Source organism: Sarcophilus harrisii, chromosome 1, assembly GCF_902635505.1.
Source record: "Sarcophilus harrisii chromosome 1, mSarHar1.11, whole genome shotgun sequence".
Lineage (NCBI taxonomy): Eukaryota > Metazoa > Chordata > Mammalia > Dasyuromorphia > Dasyuridae > Sarcophilus > Sarcophilus harrisii.
This window is the reverse complement of record NC_045426.1, coordinates 335,202,867-335,222,621: the sequence shown is the minus strand read 5'-3', so window position 1 is coordinate 335,222,621 and position 19,755 is coordinate 335,202,867. Positions and strand designations below refer to the sequence as shown.

Below are 19,755 nucleotides of genomic sequence, written 5' to 3'. Positions count from 1 at the left end.
CCTTCCTCCTCCACAAGTCTGAGAGGTAAACTATCCTATGTTCCTCTAATTTGTTTATAATCTCATTCTTTATGTCTAAATAAATCATGGACCCATTTTGATCTTATCTTGGAATATGGTGTTAAGTGTGGGTTCATGCCTAATTTCTGCCATACTAATTTCCAGTTTTCCCAGCAGTTTTTGTCAAATAATGAATTCCTATCCCAAAAGTTAGGATCTTTGGGTTTGTCAAACACTAGATTGCTATAGTTGACTATTTTGTCTTGTGAACCTAACCTATTCCACTGATCACCTAATCTATTTCTTAGCCAATATCACATTGTTTTGGTGACTGCTGCTTTTTAATATAATTTTAGATCAGGTACAGCTAGGCCACCTTCATTTGATTTTTTTTTTTTTTTTCATTAGTTCCCTTGAAAATCTTGACCTTTTGTTCTTCCAGATGAATTTTTTTGTTTTTTCTAAGTCAATTAAAATAATTTTTTGGGTGTCTGATTGGTATAGCACTGAATAAATAGATTAGTTTAGGGAGTATTGTCATTATTATATTGGCTCAGCCTCTCCAAGAGCACTTAATATTTTTCCAATTATTTAACTCTGACTTTATTTGTGTGGAAAGTTTTATGTAATTTTGTTCATATAGTTCCTGACTTTCCTTTGGTAGATAGATTCCCAAATATTTTATGATACTGACAGTTATTTTGAAGGGAATTTCTCTTTCTATCTCTTGCTGTTGGATTTTGTTGGTGATGTATAAAAATGCTGAGGATTTATGTGGATTTATTTTGTATCCTGCTAATGAAAGCTTTTTATTTTCAAAACATGCATGGATAATTTTTCAACATTGACCCTTACAATACCTTGTGTTTTAAGTATACATATTTATATAGTAATCTTGCTATACAAGAAAAATCAGATCAACAAGGAATAAAAAAGAGAGAAAGAAAACTGAATGCAAGCAGACAACAAGAAGAATGAACTCTCAGGTTGTATATAGATAGCTCTCTCCATCCAAGATCTTTGGAATTGGTCTTAGTCATCTCATTGTTGAAGAGAGCCGTGTCCATGAAAATTGATCATCATATAGTCTTCTTGTTGCTGTGTAAGATGATCTCCTGGTTCTGCTCATGTCACTCAGCATCAGTTAATGTAAGTCCTTCCAGGCCTCTCTCTGTTGGTCATTTCTTACAGAACAGTAATATTCCATAATATTCATATACCACAATTTATTCAGCCATTCTCCAATTGATGGGCATCCACTCACTTTCCAGTTTCTTGCCACTACAAAGAGGACTGCCCCAAACATTGTTGCACATACAGCTCCCTTTCCCTTCTTTAAAATCTATTTGGGAGATAAGCCCAGTAGAAACTCAGCTGGGATTATATGCACTGTTTGCTAACTTTTTGAGCGTAATTCCAAATTGCTCTCCAGAATGGCTGGATCCGTTCACAGTCCCACCAACGATGTATCAGTGTCCCAATTTTCCCATATCCCCTCTAACATTTGTTATTATCTTTTCCTGTCATCTTGGCCAATCTGAGAATTGTGTACTGGTATCTCAGAGTTGTCTTAATTAAAGCATAGTATTTTCATCTTTTGGGGGGGGTTGTTCCCTCATTTTTTTCTTTTACCTTTTGATCTGATTTTTCTTGCACAACATGATGAATATGGAGATATGGATAGAAGAATTGCACATGTTTAACCTATACTAGATTGCTTGCTGTTTATGTGAGAGAGCAGGAAGGAAGGAGAAAAATTTGGAATACAAGGTTTTGCAAAGGTGAATGTTGAAAACTACGTTTGCATATATGTGAAAAATAATAAGCCATTAAAATAAAAAAATAAAAGAACATTGGAAATCTTCTTTACATGTAATTGGGAAAATAATGTACCATTAAAATATATTTTTAAATCAGATCAAGTAACTCTTACAAAGGCAATTGAGTTATTAAGCAGCTATCTTTTAATCACTTTGCCTTAAAGATTATTTCTGCCTTCAGCCTCCAGTGATTAGTCCTTTTCAAATTTGTCATTTCTCAGCTTATGTTCTAAATCACTATCTCTAGTTCTCAGTTTCCACATCTAGGAAATAAAATGTTTGGTCTCAAAACTGTTTTTGGTTACAGTACAGTATTCTTTTCCATGAGGAATCAAGATGTATTGAATATGTTTGTCATCTCTTCAGAGATTCAGAGACTGATGTGTTCAATAAACAGTGATTTTTGTTGTGTTCTTTGCAAATTGAAAACCTGATGCATTTTGATGTTCCCAATGTTTGTGTAAAAGGCTTAAAAAAAAATAGCAAAAATGTGTATAGCACTTTAAAATTCATACAGCACTTCATATATATATATATATAAAAACTTATTTGATCCTCACAGCAACTCTTTGTAGTAGGTGTCACAATTATTCCCATTTCATAGATGAGAAAACTGAAGAACAGAGAGGTTATGACCTATCCAGGATCACAGAGGTTGGTAGGATTAGAATTTAGATTTTTCTTATTCCAAATATTGTACTCAGTTCCCTTTTGTACCACTTGGTTGTTTATTTTGTGAATACTGAGTTTGCTATATAATCTATGATAGGTAAGTGAAATTTATATTGAACAAAATTATAAATTTTCTTTAATCTGTGACTCCATGGAAGTATTTTTTTTTAAATTTAAAAACTTTTCTTATAATTCAGTCTGTACTCAGACACCATCGTTCTTTCTCTGGGAATGTATAGCTTTTTATATGACAAGCCCTTCAGAGGTGTCTTAGATGATTAATGTATTGCTGAGAATAGTTAACTCATTCATAGCCGATCATCTTAACATTATTGCTGTTAATTTGTCCACAGTACCTTTCACTTTGCATTAGCTCATATAAGTCTTTCAAGGTTTTTCTGAGCACATTCTGCTCATCATTTCTTATAGCCCAATAGTATTCCATCGAAATCACATACCACAATTTGTTCAGACATAGTTCCACATTGCTGTACAGAATGACTGAATCAGTTCACACCTCTTACCACAACAAGGCATTCATGTCTCGTTTTTCCCACATCCTCTCCACTCTTCAACATTTTCCTTTTCTGACATATTAACCAATCTAATAGATGTAAAGTGGTACATTGGATTATTTTAATTTACATTTCTTTAATCAATAGTGAGATCATTTTTTCATGTGACTATAGCTTTGAAACATCTGAAAACTTATATTATTAATCATTCTCAATTGGGGAATGGCTCTTACCTATGTCAGAAGATTGCTTCAAAATTTTTTTCAGTTACCATGACCATTTCCTTTCATCCTATTTCCTCCTTCCTCCAAATTTATGTAGATCTTGTAAATCTAATCTGTCCATATTGACCTCTATTTCTTAACTACAACCAAATAGTTTTGATGATTATTATTTAACAGTATAGTTTGAGATGTAGTAATCTAGGTCCCATCCTGCTTTTTTCCCATTATTTTGTATAAATTTTCATCCTCTATTTCTCCTGACTAGTTTTGTGATAGTTTTCCCTAGTTCTACAAAATGATCTTTTTTATAGTTTGATTACCATGGCAATAAATATGTAGATTAAAATTAGTAATATTTGTGAGCATGGCCAATATGAACATTTCCTCCTACTCCTTATCCCTTCTCTCTAAGACTACCTCCTAATTTGCACTATATATATTTTGTGCATGCTGTCCCCTCCTCTATAATGTAAGCCACTTGAGGGTAAGATCATTTTGTAGCCCCATCTTTCTTGAAGTCTGTAATGTCTGAGACTTGACTATATTTCTTCCTCCTAGAGTTTCCCTGTTTCCTGGTACTACTACTACTACTTGTTCTTTAGGCCTTCTCAACAGGATCAGTATCCGTGGCTTTTTCACTTTGGGTAAGTGTACCCCTAGGACTCTGTCTTTGGTTTTGCCTTCCTTTTCACTCTTAGTAATCTGCCAGGGATTCCATGGCTTTAATAACTCAGTTCTATTCCAGATGCTTCCCAAATCTACATATTCAGCCCTTTCTTTCTTCTGAGGGCAATTCCTTCATTTCTGACTGCTGGCAGTGTATTTCTACTTGAATGTCTCATAAGAATCTAAAATTCTACACATCAAAAAGAGAATTCATTATCCTTGCCTCCAAATCCCCTCCTTTCAAACATATATAATTCTTTTAAGAACATCAGCATCCTTTTGGGTACCTAGTTTCGGAACCTGAGCCATCCTTGATGGCTCTATTCCACATATTCATCTTGTAGCTGCTATCTTGAATTTTAACCATGTCTGTTCCTAATTTGATTGGAGCTCCAGAATAGAAACAAAGCATTTTATTTTAAACTACAAGTACAATGGCCTTAAAACAATTAACAAAACAAAGCAAGCTAGCAGGAGCTATATGCTAAGAACTGGATTATTGGATCATGTTGGCAATGGGAGGAAGATAGCAGCAGACCTGTCACAGGTTTGCAAAAGCATCTTTGTGCTGGTCTAACCACTGTTCCAGAGTTCTGGCCTTGGGGTTGAGTTTCAGGGTCAGCTCCACATCTCGGTCTGGATTCATCGTGTAGAAGCGGAACATGTTGGCCAGGTCCTGTGCCCCAGGGAAGCCAAGTTTCTCATAATCCTCTGGTGAGGTCTATCCAAAAGAAAAAGCCCAGGACAATTAGCACCTCATCTAGGATGCAGCCAGACTCTATCCTCTCTATCTTCTCTCCCCTCTCTATCTTCTTTCTGTGTGACAGAAGCTTATTCAGATCAGGCTTTAAGAATGATACTTTGCAGTTTACAATTGCAGGGAGGCTCTCATGTGATCAGTCTGTACATCTATAACATTTCATTAACCCATCTTTATAATCTATAGCTTCCCCTTATCTTCACTTGTCTAGCTTTTTAAAAGCTATTAAGTCAAGGTAAATTAAAATTAAGTTTGTCCAAAGGATGTTACAGCAGAAGGATGGTTTTGATAGTGCATGACTCTAATCCCTGCTACTGCTTAGGCTGGTAGATTGTTTGAGTTCAGGAGGTTAAAGCCACATTTCCACTAGAAGTGGCACCAACAATATGGTTAGATACCTCTAACACTCTTCCCAAAGAGGTCAGGGGGGCCATCATGCTGTTGAGGGCAGAAGGAGCATGGGTCAAAACTTCTGCACTGTTTAGCACTGGGACTGAGCCTTAAGTGAATGCTGTACTTCCAAGACAATGAAATAAGGAAACAGGCTCAAATAAATAAACAAGCAAGTGAACAAATAAGAATTAAATGTATAAAATATGAGACACTGGATTGCAAAGGAAACCAATTATATTCAAATCCAAGTATCAAAATATATATATGTTTTAATTGGTTTGTGGACCCTGGAGTTAAGAATCCCTCAAAGGTACCAAAGTCAGGGTTGGGGATGACCTGTGCTCGTGCCCTGGCTCTGCCATGATAACCCATGACTTTAAGAGGGAGTTCATATCTCTGAATGTCAGTTTTTTTATTTGTAAAATGGGAACTACCTTATGAAGCTGTTGTAAAGAAAGGTGCTCTGCAAACTATATAAAACATTACATAAACGTGAGCCTTTGTTATTTTTAACATCAGTATTCAAAGTCTGATGTCAGACTTTTCCCGACTCCCCCATTTTGAGAAAATACAGCGTGGCATAGCAGGAGAACTGAATCTAATCAGCGGCACCATCTATTATAAAGGTTTTAGACTTGCTGACTCTCAATGATCCTTGAGATCTAAATCCATGTTATGATGGTCAGGCCATAGGGGATCTGCCTACCTTGGCATCCTGCACAGTCTTCCCAGTGTATTTAGAGAGAAAGGAGGCGTACTCCGTGGCCGTGTGCTTGCAGGTGCTAAGCCCAATGTTGCGGCCCACGTACTCTTCTGGGGACTTCAGCAGGCTCAGCACCACGGGACCCAGGTCAGCTACTGCCATTCCATCCATTGGGACGTCACCCATGGGCAAATCTTCAAAGGGGAAGAGAAAAAAGGCCTAAGGATGGGGGGTGATGTCCTCTCCTCCTATCAGGCTGTTTGGAGCAACTCTAATCAGGTAATCTATCAGGTAATCTGGTGATGGGGTAAGTCTAAGGCTGTCCTTTGCCAAGGTAGGGTCTGATGGCTGGCACATCCACAAAACAGTCTCCGTCCTCCTGGTCCTCAAACACTCCTTAGACCAAGACAACCCTCATGCCCCCTTATAGTCTAAAGAGAATGAATTTCCAGGAACTGAAAAGAAAGCCTCATCTAGTACGATCAGAGAGGGACCCAGGTGTTTCTGACTGAGCCTGGTTCCCCATCACTGCCATGCTGCCTACATAATGACATCGAATCTCTTTTCACCACATGATGGTTAAAAAGGGAGAAAAAAAAAAAACCCTGGGGTGGGAAGAAAGCCTTGCTGTCACAGGTCATTCAAAGAGAAAGCACAGGAAAATAAACTCACTCAGCAAGTAACCCTTTCCATCCAGAGCCTTCTGGGGTAGGAAGTAGGTGAGAAGGTTTTCAAAGTAGCAAGGCAGCCGGACACTGATCATTGGTACTCCCAAGGCCCGGAAGTATTCCTCAACTTCCCCTTTGCCATCAAAGTGTCTGACTATCAGCTGGCCGCCTGTCAGCTTCTTCACATTCTCCAGTCCACTGTAGATCACATAATTCAAGCCCAGACGTTTGGATAGATCAGCCAGGAGTTTACCCTGTGGAAGAGACCATGTCCTCACTAATTAGGAATCACAGAAAGGGAATCTCTCCGGTCATTCAACAAACCCTGCACAAATGAACGTTATTTGTCTACTCATTTATCCATACCCTACTCTGAGTAAGGCAACAACAAACCCAACAGTCCCTGCCCCAAGGGAGATGTGGCACCACACAAATAATAATACACAAGTCCCCATCTTCCTAAAAATGGAATGGCTACAGAACCACACATGTGTCTCATGGAAGGCTCACTCCTTCCCAACATGACCTTTGCTACTGTACTATTGAACTGTATTGGACATTCTTACTCATTTGGGTAGAAATCTTCCTCTTGTAACTCCTACCCATTGGCCTAGTTCTGTCTCCTGGAACAAAAATGAGATCCAATTCCTCTTTCAAATGCAAACTGGAATCAAGAAAAAACAGTGTACTATTTCTGGTTTATGTAATTGTTCTATTAAAGCACGGGTTCTTAACCTTTTGAGTGTGTGTATTAAGGATGCTTCCCTGAAGTGTAGGAACCTCTTCTCAGAATAATGTTTTTAAATGCACAAAATACAGAAGGTAACAAAGGGAACCATAGGTAATAAACATTAAAAATGTAAGTTTTTCCCCCTATTCATAGAATCCCTGAAATCTGTTTGTAGACCCACTGAATAAACCTCTGTATTTAAAGGTAAAAAGATCAATGAATGACAATTACCACTTTGTATTGTAGAAATCTTTAAATCTTTGTAGAATTGTAGAAAATCTTTAAAATAGGAAAATAAATGAGTGGAAGTGAAAGGAGAAAAAGAGGAGTGTGCTTCCGGAGTTTTTAACTAGCCTCAGCTCGTTTTCAACTACTCCCTTATCTGTAAGAACTATTTTTCCCTTATAGGAAATCCTTATGCAGTCATTTCTAACAGGACTATCCTATCCCTCTCCTCATTTTGGCTTGTTCTTCATCAAAGTGAGGGGTGACTTGTTCTCCAAGGGGAAAGCTAGCTTAAGGATCCTGATTGGAGTGGTTTTGTTTTATAGCTAAGATTTCTAGAGCAAGTTGTAACTGCAGGAGAGGGGAATGATTGTCCACACCTGAAGGCAACCCACCTACAAACTGGGAGCTCCAAATGACATATTTAGTCCAATCAGAAGGAAAATACCTAGGTTCAAAAGACTCTGTGGGTCTTTAATCAGAGAGAGAGAGAAGCCATACACCAATTACTTGGTTACTGATAACCTAATCAACAAATTGATCATGTTAAGGCCCTCAGCTTTTGCTGAGATGCCAGCATGACCCATTTTACTGAGTTTACATGTTGCTATTATTAAACTGGTATCTTGCCATGGAGAAAACTATGCCTTTGTTCCAATTTTATTTGCCACAAGGGGGAAAAGGAGGTTAAAGGCAAAGGGAAATATAGGTGGTGTAAAAACAAAACATGACAATAAAAAAATATTTTTTAAATGTAACAAAAAAAAAAAAAAAAAAAAGGAAGCTTTGTAAACAGCTATACAGATGTGATAATTCTTCCTCAGCTCTGAACTATTTCCCCTGGACATCTCCTTAAGCTGCTTCTTTGCACACACTGCCTTCTCATGCATATAAATTCCTGATTTTTGCCTTTATAAATCCTTAGGTCCCTTCAAGACTCAGCTCAGAAGCTAATAAATCATCAAGCATTAAGTGCTCATTTTTTAGTAGTAGTAGTATGTGCCAGACACTGTTCAAAGCACTAGGCATACAAAGTCCCTGCTCATAGTCAGATGGAGAGAACATGAAAATACAAATAAGATCTATACAGAATGAAATGGAGATAATCAACAGAGGGAACACATCAGCATTTAGAGGAATTGGGAAAAGTTTCTTGTAGAACATAGGATTTCAGTTGGAACTTGATGGAAGCCAGGAAAAGAAGATGAAAAGGGACAGAATTGTAGTCTTGTGAAAATGAAAATGCCAGAAGTTGGGAGGTGGGAGTGTCCTATATGGGGAACAACAGAAAGGTTACTGGCTCTGGATCACTGGGTATGTGGGGGAGAGGAAGTAAAGTCTAAGACTGCAGGGAGGGAGGGTGCAGCAAGGGGTACAATGGAGAGCACAGGCCCTGGAGTCAGGAGGAGCTACATTCAAATGTGCCTTCAGCCACTTACTAGCTTGATGACTGAGCAAGTCACTTAATCCTGATTGCCTCCAGAAACAAACGGAATGGAAAGGAAGGGTTGGGGGCTGTGGGAAGACAAGTTTATAAAAGGCTTTTAAGGCCAAACCAGATTTTTTCCCTTTGATTCCACTGAAGTTTTCTTGAGTAAGTGGGTGATATACGGTCACCCCTGCACTAATGGAAGATCAGTCTTGCAGTTGAGTGAAGGCTGTATTGGAGCGAGGAGAAGTCTGGGGCAGGCAGATCCACTATCAGCTTCTGGCCATAGAACAGCTTTGAAGTGATGAGGGGCTGCAGCAAGGCCATAGCAGTGTCAGAGGAAAGGAAGGCCCATGGGAGAGATATTAGAAAGGCAGAAAAAAGGAATTGGCAACGGATTACATATGGGGGATGAACAGAAATAAATGTAGGTGGGAAACTGGAAGGACTGGAAAGATGGTGGCACTCTAGACAAGAAAAAGGAAGTCAGGGAGAGGTGAAAGTCTTGGGAAAAGGAGTTTAGTTTTTGGATAGCTTTCTCTTCAGAGGAAACTGCGCCTTTTCTGGTAGCCAGGTCATTAAGATTTTCTCCCTTTTCAAATAATCTTCTACACATGTATTTGTAGAGTCGTGTCTCTGCTCCACTCACCTGGGATAGTGTACAATTTCACCACATTTTTGTTTTTACCTATAATAAGCACTCAATAAATGTGTGTTGAACTGAATCATTACTTAGAGCTAGATGGAGAGAGAAACAGAGACCCATTTTATTTTCACCTGCTTAATCTCCTGCTCCTGGTTGAGATTCTCCCAGTAGTTGGTCACAATGAAAGCTGCATAGGCCCCTGCCAGGGCTGGCTCCAGGCTCTTCTCATCATCTTGATCTCCTCGGACCACCTCTGCACCTTGATTTCTCAGGTATTCTGCGGCTTTCTGCTTAGGATTTCGAGTCACCACACGAACTTTGAATGTCCCATCTTCCAGGAGAGTCCTGGCAACTGAACCACCCTGGGCACCTCGGAGAAAAATAGCAGACAGCATTTCTTTGGAGTTCCTATCCCAAGCCAACCCACTGCCTAGAAACTCCATCTCCTCGATGAGCACTCCAAAGGCAAAGATTGTATTCTTTAACAACATGACCTACATGGAAATATATTTTGCATGACTGCACACATATAATTTATATCAAATTGTCTTCCCAATGGAAGAAGAGACAGAAAATTTTAAACTTGAAATTTTAAAAAAAAGGATAAAAATTGTTTTATATGTAATTGAAAAAATATAGATAAAAGATAATTGAGAAAAAAGGACAAAAACTATTGTTTTTTGTTTCGATTTGAAAATATTAAGTACCTACTATGTGCCAGGCACTGTATTAATTAAGCACTGAAGATATAAAAAGAAACACAAGACAACCCCTGATTACAATCTAATGAGAGAGACAACATGCAAGCAAATATATATGCAAAAAAAAAATGCTTTATATAAGGTAAATAAGAGATATTTAACAGAAGGAAGACTTCTGGAATTAAGAGGGTTAGAGAAAACTTCCAGTTAAAGGTGGGATTTTAGTTGGGACTTACAAGAAGTCAGGGAGGTCAGTAGGCAGAGTAAACAAGGCAGAGCATTCCAGGAATGGGACAGCTGGCGAGAATGCCCAGAGCAGAAATAGTGTCTTGTTGGTGGAAAAGCCAAATGCTATTATCACTTGATCATAGAGTATATGTAAAGTGGGAGAAAAAAATAGAGAAGCAGGGTAGCTCAGAAAGGGCTGTGAACACCAGAGCCTTTTGTATTTGATCTCGGAGGCAACAGGAAGACACCAGAGTAAAAAGCAAGTCAAATGATTGACCTGAGCTTTAAGGAAAATCATTTTAGTGTCTTGGATGAAGGATGTATGGGAGTGAGAGGACACTGGGGCAGGCTGATCCACCAGCAGGCTATCACAGTGGCTCAGGAGACAGAAAATAATAAACCAAAACCCCTAAAAGTAGTAAAGGGCATTCTCTGATTCCAATAAGGGACTTCTCACTATACCACACTGCTTCAATGAACTCAAAGACACCCCCAATCCAGCGGTTTTTAAACTGGGCTACATCAATACCATTTGATACTTGCTGAGAAACAGAGTAATGAATCAGTGGATTAGATTAGGTTTACAAGATAAAACAATGGCTATAGTAATCTAGGGTTTAATAAACCTAAAGACTCCAGCTTCTGAGATAAGAACTCACTATTTGATAAAAAAAATTATTGGGAAAATTGGAAAATAGTATAATAGAAACTAAAGATTGGCCAACACCTATTCCCTATACCAAAATAGGTTCATGATTTAGACATAAAAAGTGATACTATAAGCAAATTAGGAGAACATGGGATAAGGTACTTCTCAAATCTGTAGAGAAGGAAGGAATTTATGGCCAACAACAAACTAGAGAACATTATGAAATGCAAAATGGATAATTTTGCTTACGCTAAGTTAAGTGGGTTTTGTATAATAAAATCAATGCAGCCAAGATTAGAAGGGAAAAAGAAAACTGGGAAAAAAATTCTTAAATTCAGTTTCTGATAAATGCCTCATTTTAAAACTATATAGAGAATTGATTCAAATTTATAAGAATGCAAGTCATTCCCCAGTTAATAAATGGTTAAAGGATACAGACAATTTTCATATGAAGAAATTAAAGCCATTTCTAGTCATATGATAAAAATGCTCTAAATCACTATTAAGTAGAGAAATGCACATTAAGACAACTCTGAGTTTCACATCTGTCAGATTGACTAAAATGACAGGAAAAGATGATAAATATTGGAGGGGATGTGGGAAAACTGGGACACTGATACATTGTTGGTAGAATTGTGAACTGATCCAACAATTCTGGAGAGCGATTTGGGACTATGCTCAAAAAGTTATCAAACTGTGCATACCCTTTGATCCAGCAGTGCTACTACTGGACTTATACCCCAAAGAGATACTAAATAAGGGAAAGGGACCTACCTGTATGTGCAAGAATGTTTGTGGCAGCCCTGTTTGTAGTGGCCAGAAACTGGAAACTGAGTGGATGCCCATCAATTGGACAATGGCTGAATAAGTTATGATACAGGAATTTCCTAGTGAAGACTAGTACCTTAGTAACAACGTACAATATAGGAGCACTGAAAATTTAAGTAACTAGCTTTGCTTGGGTTCCAAGATCAGTATGTATTAGAGGCAAGTCTTTATATGGAAGCCAGGTTTCCATTTATGATACTGTAGAAAAAGAATAATGGAATTTAACTTGCTTATTAATTTATGTGACTCCATTTGGCTAAATACCAACGGTTTTATGTAAGATTTTATTATTTATTTTGTATGTTTATATGATTAGTTATTTTTATTGATTTAAGTTTGTAGTAAAATAGTAAAATAATTTTTAGACTATACACATGGGCTTAAAGTCCAGGGGTCCTCAAACTACGGCCTGCGGGCCAGATGTGGCAGCTGAGGATGTTTATCCCCCTCACCCAAGGATATTTAGTTTCTTTATTTAAAGGCCCACAAAACAAAGTTTTTGTTTTTACTATAGTCCGGCCCTCCAACAGTCTGAGGGACAGTGAACTGGCCCCCTATTTAAAAAGTTTGAGGACTGCTGGAACAGTTCCACTCATGTTTCTTTTGTGTCTTCAAAGTAAAGTATGATAGAGGATAAGACACATACATAGTAAAGACTTATTGAATTTAATTCTTGACAAAAGAGAATTTCCATCTGTTTATTCCAACTTCCAAAAAAAGTCTTAGGACCTGGAGCCCTAGGTTCTCCACAAAGTACAGTTATCCCTTTCACATTGCAGCGGTTAGGGGAATGCACCCTCTGAAATCTGGAGAATCCTTGCAAAACTTTTTGTCCCTCCCTTCTTATCAGAGAAGAAGTCTGAACTTTTCCTTTTTCTTTCATGGGTGTTTACTGCACTTATTGTAAAATTTGGATTGAGTATATAGTTATAGGCTTTTTGTTGTCTGAATGTTGTTTGCAGTTTCTGCAAAACTCTCCCAAAATTTCCATTTAATTTCTTAAGCTCAGTGGGGGAAGTCAAGATGTGAAAGGAACAATTATAGTTGGAGTTTGTGTTTCCTTACTAGCATGTCCAGCATACTTGTCCTAGCCCACCCTTGAATTATGAGCTCTTACCCCAAGGCTCAGGAAATTTTAAGACTTTGCTTTATCACTGACTTACGGTATTGGTCTTATTATAGTCACATTTTCTCCTTTTTTATAGCTTTTCATTTTTCTAAACACATGCAAAGATAGTTTTCTTTCTTTCTTTCTTAAACACATGGAATTGTTTTTATTAATTAAGCCTGAAATGAAATAATGGATTCATTATCATCATCTAAGCACAGGATAAGAATCAGAAGAAAGTAGATCAAAGTTCATGCTCCACATAAATGTCCTTGTGATTTTTTTTATAATAATAGCTTTTTATTTTTCAAAACACATGCAAAAATAGTTTTCCACATTCACCCTTGCAAAACTTTGTGTTCCAAATTTTTCTCCTCTCTCCTAGACAGCAAGTAATCTATTATACGTTAAACATGTGCATTCTTCTATACATATTTCCACACTTATCATGCTGTACAAGAAAAATCAGATTAAAAAGGAAAAAAAAAAAGGAGAAAGAAAAAACAGGCAAACAACCAGTAACAAAAAACATGAAAATACTATGTTGTAATCCACATTTAGTCTCCATAGTCTTCTCCCTTGATGCAGATGGCTCTTTATCACAATTCTTGGAATTTCCTTGAATTACCTCATTGTTGAAAAAAGCCAAATTAGGGGCAGCTAAATAGTGCAGTGGATAGAGCACCAGTCAGGAGGACTTGAGTTCAAATTTGACCACAGACACTTAACACTTCCTGGCTGTGTGACCCAGCAAGTCACTTAACTCCAATTGCCTAGGAGGAAGGAGGGAGAAGGGAGAAGGGGAGAGGAAGGAAGGAAGAAAGAAAAAAAGAAAAGAGCCAACTTCATCACATAATCTTGTAACTGTGCACAATGTTCTCTTGGCTCTACTCACTTCACTCAGCATCAGTTTATGTCTTTCTAGACTTTTGTGAAATCATCCTGCTCTTCATTTCTTATAGAACAATAATATTCCACAACATTCATATACTATAACTTATTCAGCCATTCTCCAACTGATGGGCATCCACTCAATTTCCACTTCCTTGCCAGTACAAAAATTGTTGTTACAAGCATTTTTGTGCATAAGGGTTCTTTTTCCTTTTTTATGATTTCTTTGGGGTAGAGACACTCCTGAATCAAAGGATATGCACAGTTTGATAACTTTTTGAGCATAGTTCCAAACTGCTCTCCAGAATAGTTGGATCCGTTCAGTTTCACCAACAATGCATCAGTGTCCCAGTTTTCCCACATCCTCTCTAACATTATAAATTTGAGTCAATTCTCCATATGTTTTAGAAATGAGGCCTTTATCAGAAATCTTGGATGTAAGAATTTTTTCCCATTTTTCTTTTTCCCTTCTAATCTTGGCTGCGCTGATTTTGTTTGTATAAACCCTTTTTAACGTAATATAATCAAAATTATCCACTTTGTATGTCAATGTTCTCCACTTCTTCTTTAGCCATAAATTCCTTACTTCTCCACAGATTTGAGAAGTAGACTCTCCTTTGTTCTCCTAATCTACTTATAGTATCACTCTATGTCTAAATTATGAATTTATTTCAACCTTATCTTGATATAGATTAAGTGTGGGTCAATGCCTAGTTCTGTCAGTTTTAGTGAGTTCTTATCCCAGAAGCTGGGGTCTTTGAGTTTATTAACCACTAGTTTATTATTGACTCAACAATCTTCAAAGTCTCTTCCAATTGTAAACTTCCTGTGTTCTAAAAATCTATATTCTTTCAGCTCTTACATTCTATGTTCCACTTACCAGTTGCTCCAAATACCACTACCAGTTTCTTGTCCGCCATGAAGAGTCACAGAGAAAGAATGAACAGGCACTTGAATTGGGAAGATCTGAAAAGAAGTAGCATCAATATTTACTAAATCCCCCAAAATTATCTCTTGTTTCTGACACAAACTGGCTGGGTGATCTTGGGTAAGCCACTGTCAGTGCTCCATGTCCTGGCTTCCCTCGAGTCCCACCTGTTATAAGAAGCCTTTTCTGATTCCCCTAATACTACTCCTTTTCCTCTGACAGTGTAAGCAGAGCAAAGATGGCAGAAGATTGTGCATTTATGCTAAGCTCTTCCAACTCAACCCTCTAAACAATTTTTTAAAAAAAATTCAAATTAAATTCTGAGCCAATAATGATCCCCCCTCCATCCCCATTTAATAGACAAATAATAGAATATTCCATAGCAGCTACATCAGTTTACATCCCAATCCTAAAGAAGGGCAATGCTGAAGAATGTTTAAGTGACCAAAAATTTCACAGTCCAAGTGAGGCTATACTTAGGATTCTGCAAGGTAGGCTACAGAAGTGTGTGAACTGAAAATTACCAGAAAAACAGGCTGATTTTCAAAGAGGCAGAGGAACTAAAGACCAAATTGTCAGCATCTGATGAACTATAGAGAAATCTATTTCTGCTTCATTGATTAAACTAAAGCCTTTGACTTTGTGGATCACACTAAATTGTAGCAAGTCCTAAAAGTGATGGGTGTGTCAGATGTTTTACCAGTCTTCTGAAGAACCTGTATTCAGATCAAGAAACAGAATTCAATATGGAACATATTTGTTCAAACAATTGGTTCAAGGTTGAGAAACTTATGACAAAGTTGTGTAACATCATCTTATTTAATTAACTTATATGCAGAGTAGATCATGTGAAATGCCAGTGTGGAAAAATCAAAAGCTGGAATTAAGGTTGCTAGGAGAAATGTCAACAATCTCAGATATGCAGAAAATACCATTCTGATGGCAGAAAGTAAAGAAGAATTTTTAAAAAATTTACTGAACATGACAGTTGCAATCATGAAATTAAAAGATGTTTGCCCCTTGGAAGAAAAATTTTGGCAAATCTGGACAGCTTATTGAAGAACAGAGACATGATCTTGCTGACAAAGTACCATATACTCAAAGCTATGATTTTTCCCCCCCAATAGCAATATATGGCTGTGAGAGTTGATTATTAGGAAAGTTGAAGGCTTCAGAATCAACACTTGAATTCTGGTGTTGGAGGAGATTTTTGAGAGTCCCTTGGATAACAAGGACATCAAATCAATCAATACTTAAAGAAACTAACTGATTAATCATTACTGAGGTTGAAATTTAAATACTTTCACCACATACCGAGATTCATTGGAAAATACTGATACTGAGATTAAAGACAAAAGGAGGAGACAGCAAAAGATGAGATGGATAGTGTCATGGAAACAATAAACATGAATCTGGATAGACTTCAGGAGATAGTAAAGGGCATAAGGGCTTGACATTCTGTTTTTAAATAACTGAATGATAAATATTTAAATTTGAACTGAAATAACAAATTTCAGTTAAGGGTTAGTGAAATAAAGAGTTTTTTGTTTCCCAGGGTCATGGACTCCTTGAAATCTATCCACAGATGTCCTGGTCTGGGGTCTGTGTCTCACTCCCAGGTTAAGAATCCCTGATAAAAGGAAAGAAAAATAATCCTAGAATCTGGAACTCTGGAAACCCAGAATTTGAGTCTTGATTTAGCACTTAGTAGCAGAATGGAGAAAGTCCTTTCCTTTCCTTCTCTATAAAATGGAACAGGGCTAAATTATCTCTAATTATCTAAATTATCTCTATCTCTAAGATCCCTTGTGGTTGTAAAACTGATTGGAGATAGAAAAGGCTTCAAGATAAATATCCTATGTTTGCCATCTAGGGGAGGGGGTGGAGGGTGGGAAGGAAAAATCAGAACAGAAGTGAGTGCAAGGGATAATGTAAAAAAATTACCGTGGCGTGGGTTCTGTCAATAAAAAGTTGCTATAATAATAAAAAAAATATATAAAAAAAGATAAATGTCCTAGATTCTTTCACAGTAGAAAAGATACCCTGAGGCTCTGTTTAAATCTCCACACCACGCGGTCCTCAGGTTCTTCAGAAAGTAGAGGGAGTTGCCTGAGAAACCCTTTTGGGGCCTAAGCTCTGCCATGCTCACAGTATGATTTTTTCTGGGAATTTAACTAAAAACGATCCGGGTTCTGTTGCATCTTATACTTTAGTATTTGTGCTGTTGACTCTACTGTTCTGTGTTCTGTGGTACCTTCCGGCTCTACCACCGCATGTTCTAAAGACTCCGCTTTAACATTTCCCGTCCTAAAGACCCTTCCAGCTCTAACACTCCCGAGGATCCTCCTCTCTCTACTATTCTGTATTTCGGTCCTCTAAGTGCTAACGGCCCTTTCATAACATATTCTGTTCTAACGACCTTTCCAGCTTTTCTATTTTCCGTTCTTCCAGTTCTTTGCTATTTGGGGTCTAAAGCGCCCATTTCCATCATTGCAAGCCACCCCCTCGGCATTTCTGGAACCGGCCCTCCTCCCAGGCCGCCCCGTTTCTGGGGCCCGTTTGCCCGCCCGCTAATGCAAGGCGGCCGGCTGACTACGCACTGCTGGTGCCGGCGCCCGTCCAGCCCAGCTCCGAGTCCCGCTTTCCCCAGTCTCCGAAAACCCCCCAAATCCTGCCTCTGCTCCCCCGCGGCCGCGGGCCTGGTCAGGTCAGCCCTGGAGAGGGGGCCGGGGTCTCCGCCAGCCCAGGGCAGAGAGCCGTCTCTCCGCTCCCGGCCGCGCATCCTCTCGGCCGCTCGGGGATGCCCCACTTTCTGCATCACCACCAGCAGCCTCCCACGTGGGCGTGGGAAGTAATTTACCTTTCCCCCGGCGTTCCCGCGAAGCCGCTAAGTGCGGTGGGACTTCTGGGGAAAGATGAATAAGGAGAAGAAACCATTGTACCGGAGGGGGGAACGAAGAGATCTGTGTCAGGTTCTGACTTCTCCTACTCCCCTCCACTCACTCCTCGAGGCCCACGCGGTCAATTCTATTTAACAATATTATATTCTACGTAGGGGAATAAAATCAAGGGTTGGTTTGGTTTTGTTTTTATCCAAAATGGGTCAGGATAAGCTCGCACTCCCCTCCCGTCTCAATACAGATGGTACATTCCAGCCTGGGTAACCGGCTAGCATCCTTTCTCTAGTAGGATGGCTTCTTACAGAGAAGTAGTTGTAATCAGAGACGCTTCACCTATCAGACCGTATTTAACACGTAGTTATGGAACATACAACGTTAAACTGGGCAACCACCTTATGGATAAATTTAATGGATAAATTTTGTTTCGACTAATTTATTCCCATATAATAGTCTCAGCATAGTTCTGGGAAACAGTTATGCAAACATCCTGAGTGTGATTGTAATGACAGAGTACTTGAAACGTTACACTTTCCGTAGTTTACTTTTTGTTAAATAAAAGAAGTGTGCTTGTTTTTTTTTTTTTTTTTTTTAATAAATTGTCGGCAGCTGTCCACTTAGAAAATCTGGTTCGTTTCCCTTTAACGGTTTCATTTTCATAATTATAATCACTGAACTTTTTTTTTTTTAATTTGCTTTCTTCAGTCTTTGGACTTCATACATGTCTTACTCATATTTCTCAGTCTGGTGTAGATCTGGAAGTCCTATGGTGGAATTCCATGACCACGTAACAATTTCTATGAGCTTCTGTTTACAATTGCGCTGTAAAAAAGGGAGCATCGATTCCAATGATATGTGCCTCATGGGGTTTGTTCCCTACCGTGGAATGACATGATTTTGATATTTATTAATGTTAAAGACACTAAAAAACATAGAACAAAAATATCTTCCCTTAATTTGATCAAGAGTATTTTATTTAAAATTGAACTGTTAATTACAGGTAATAGAGAAATACTGGAAGCTTTTCTGAAGTTTATTGTGAAGTTGCACTTGGAGGATTCATTTTTTTTAGAGTAATGAATCCCAAAGTGTTATCATATAATGTCATATTTATATATTTGTAGACATATAGGAGCTCCATCAGGGATGGGAAGTGAGCCAGCTTTAGTGTGGTCTGTATTGGAGAGAAGAGATAGAGTTTCAAAGACAAATTTGATGATCATATGGTGCCCACAATCTTGGCAACTGGCATTGAACAGGAGAGGGGTTTAGGAGAAAATTATGCTATTTAACTGTTCAGAGGAGATTATGTGATGGATGCTAAATTCATAGGGAGGAATGGGGGAAGATAGTCATGTCTGAGACACAGAAGTTCAACCTTTATCTATGAAAACCCAAGGAGTACAAAGAATGATCTTAGATATGAGAAAACCAGTATTTCCAGATTTGTAAGTTTGTACATTAAAATAGATTTCTTTATGCATACAAGAACTGCACAAGTTTAATATATATTGGATTACTTGTTGTTTAGGAAAGGGGGGTGAGGAGAAGGGAGGAAGAAAAATTTGGAACACAAGGGTTTTACAAGGCTGAATGTTGAAAACTATCTTTGTATTTTGAAAATTAAAAACTTATTAAAAATCAGTTTCTTATCAAGCCATTCTCCAACTGGTAAATGGTCAAAGGATATAAACAGACAACTTTCAGATGAAGAAATTGAAACTATTTCTAGTCATATGAAAAGGTGCTACAAATAACTATTGATCAGAGAAATGCAAATTAAGACAACTCTATACAACTCTCAGATTGGCTAAAATGACAGGAAAAGATAATGAATGTTGGAGGGGATGTGGGAAAACTGAGACAGTGATACAGTGTTGGTGGGATTATGGACCCAACCATTCTGGAGAGTAATTTGAAACAATGCTCAAAAAGTTATCAAACTGTGCATACCCTTTGGTCCAGCAGTGTTTCTACTGGGCTTATATCCCAAAGAGATCTTAAAGGAGGGAAAGGGACCCATATGTGCAAAAGTGTTGGTGGCAGTCCTTTTTGCAGTGGATAGAAACTGGAA

At 38.1% G+C, this 19,755-nt stretch overlaps 1 protein-coding gene across 1 annotated transcript; it reads right to left on the bottom strand.

Annotated features, from left to right (window-relative positions):
- Window positions 1–3,583: 3,583 nt before the first annotated feature.
- On the bottom strand, window positions 3,584–17,700 carry NMRAL1 (NmrA like redox sensor 1). The gene is made up of 6 exons (XM_003761883.4): window positions 17,645–17,700; window positions 14,737–14,822; window positions 9,583–9,821; window positions 6,426–6,675; window positions 5,757–5,947; window positions 3,584–4,618 (listed from the first exon to the last, which is right to left on the bottom strand). The coding sequence occupies exons 2-6, from the start codon at window positions 14,774–14,776 to the stop codon at window positions 4,439–4,441; spliced, it is 900 nt and encodes a 299-aa protein (XP_003761931.1). The 5' UTR covers window positions 14,777–14,822; window positions 17,645–17,700; the 3' UTR covers window positions 3,584–4,438.
- Window positions 17,701–19,755: the final 2,055 nt, after the last annotated feature.

Bases quoted from the DNA above. Each gene is read 5' to 3' on its own strand.
- NMRAL1 (XM_003761883.4), bottom strand. From the start codon at position 14,776: ATGGCGGACAAGAAACTGGTAGTGGTATTTGGAGCAACTG. The intron at 6,676-9,582 runs GTGAAAATAAAA...TCTCTTCCACAG, and splicing joins AGGAGCAGGAGATTAAGCAG to GGTAAACTCCTGGCTGATCT. The intron at 4,619-5,756 runs GTAGGCAGATCC...TCTTTTGGATAG, and splicing joins AGACTGTGCAGGATGCCAAG to ACCTCACCAGAGGATTATGA.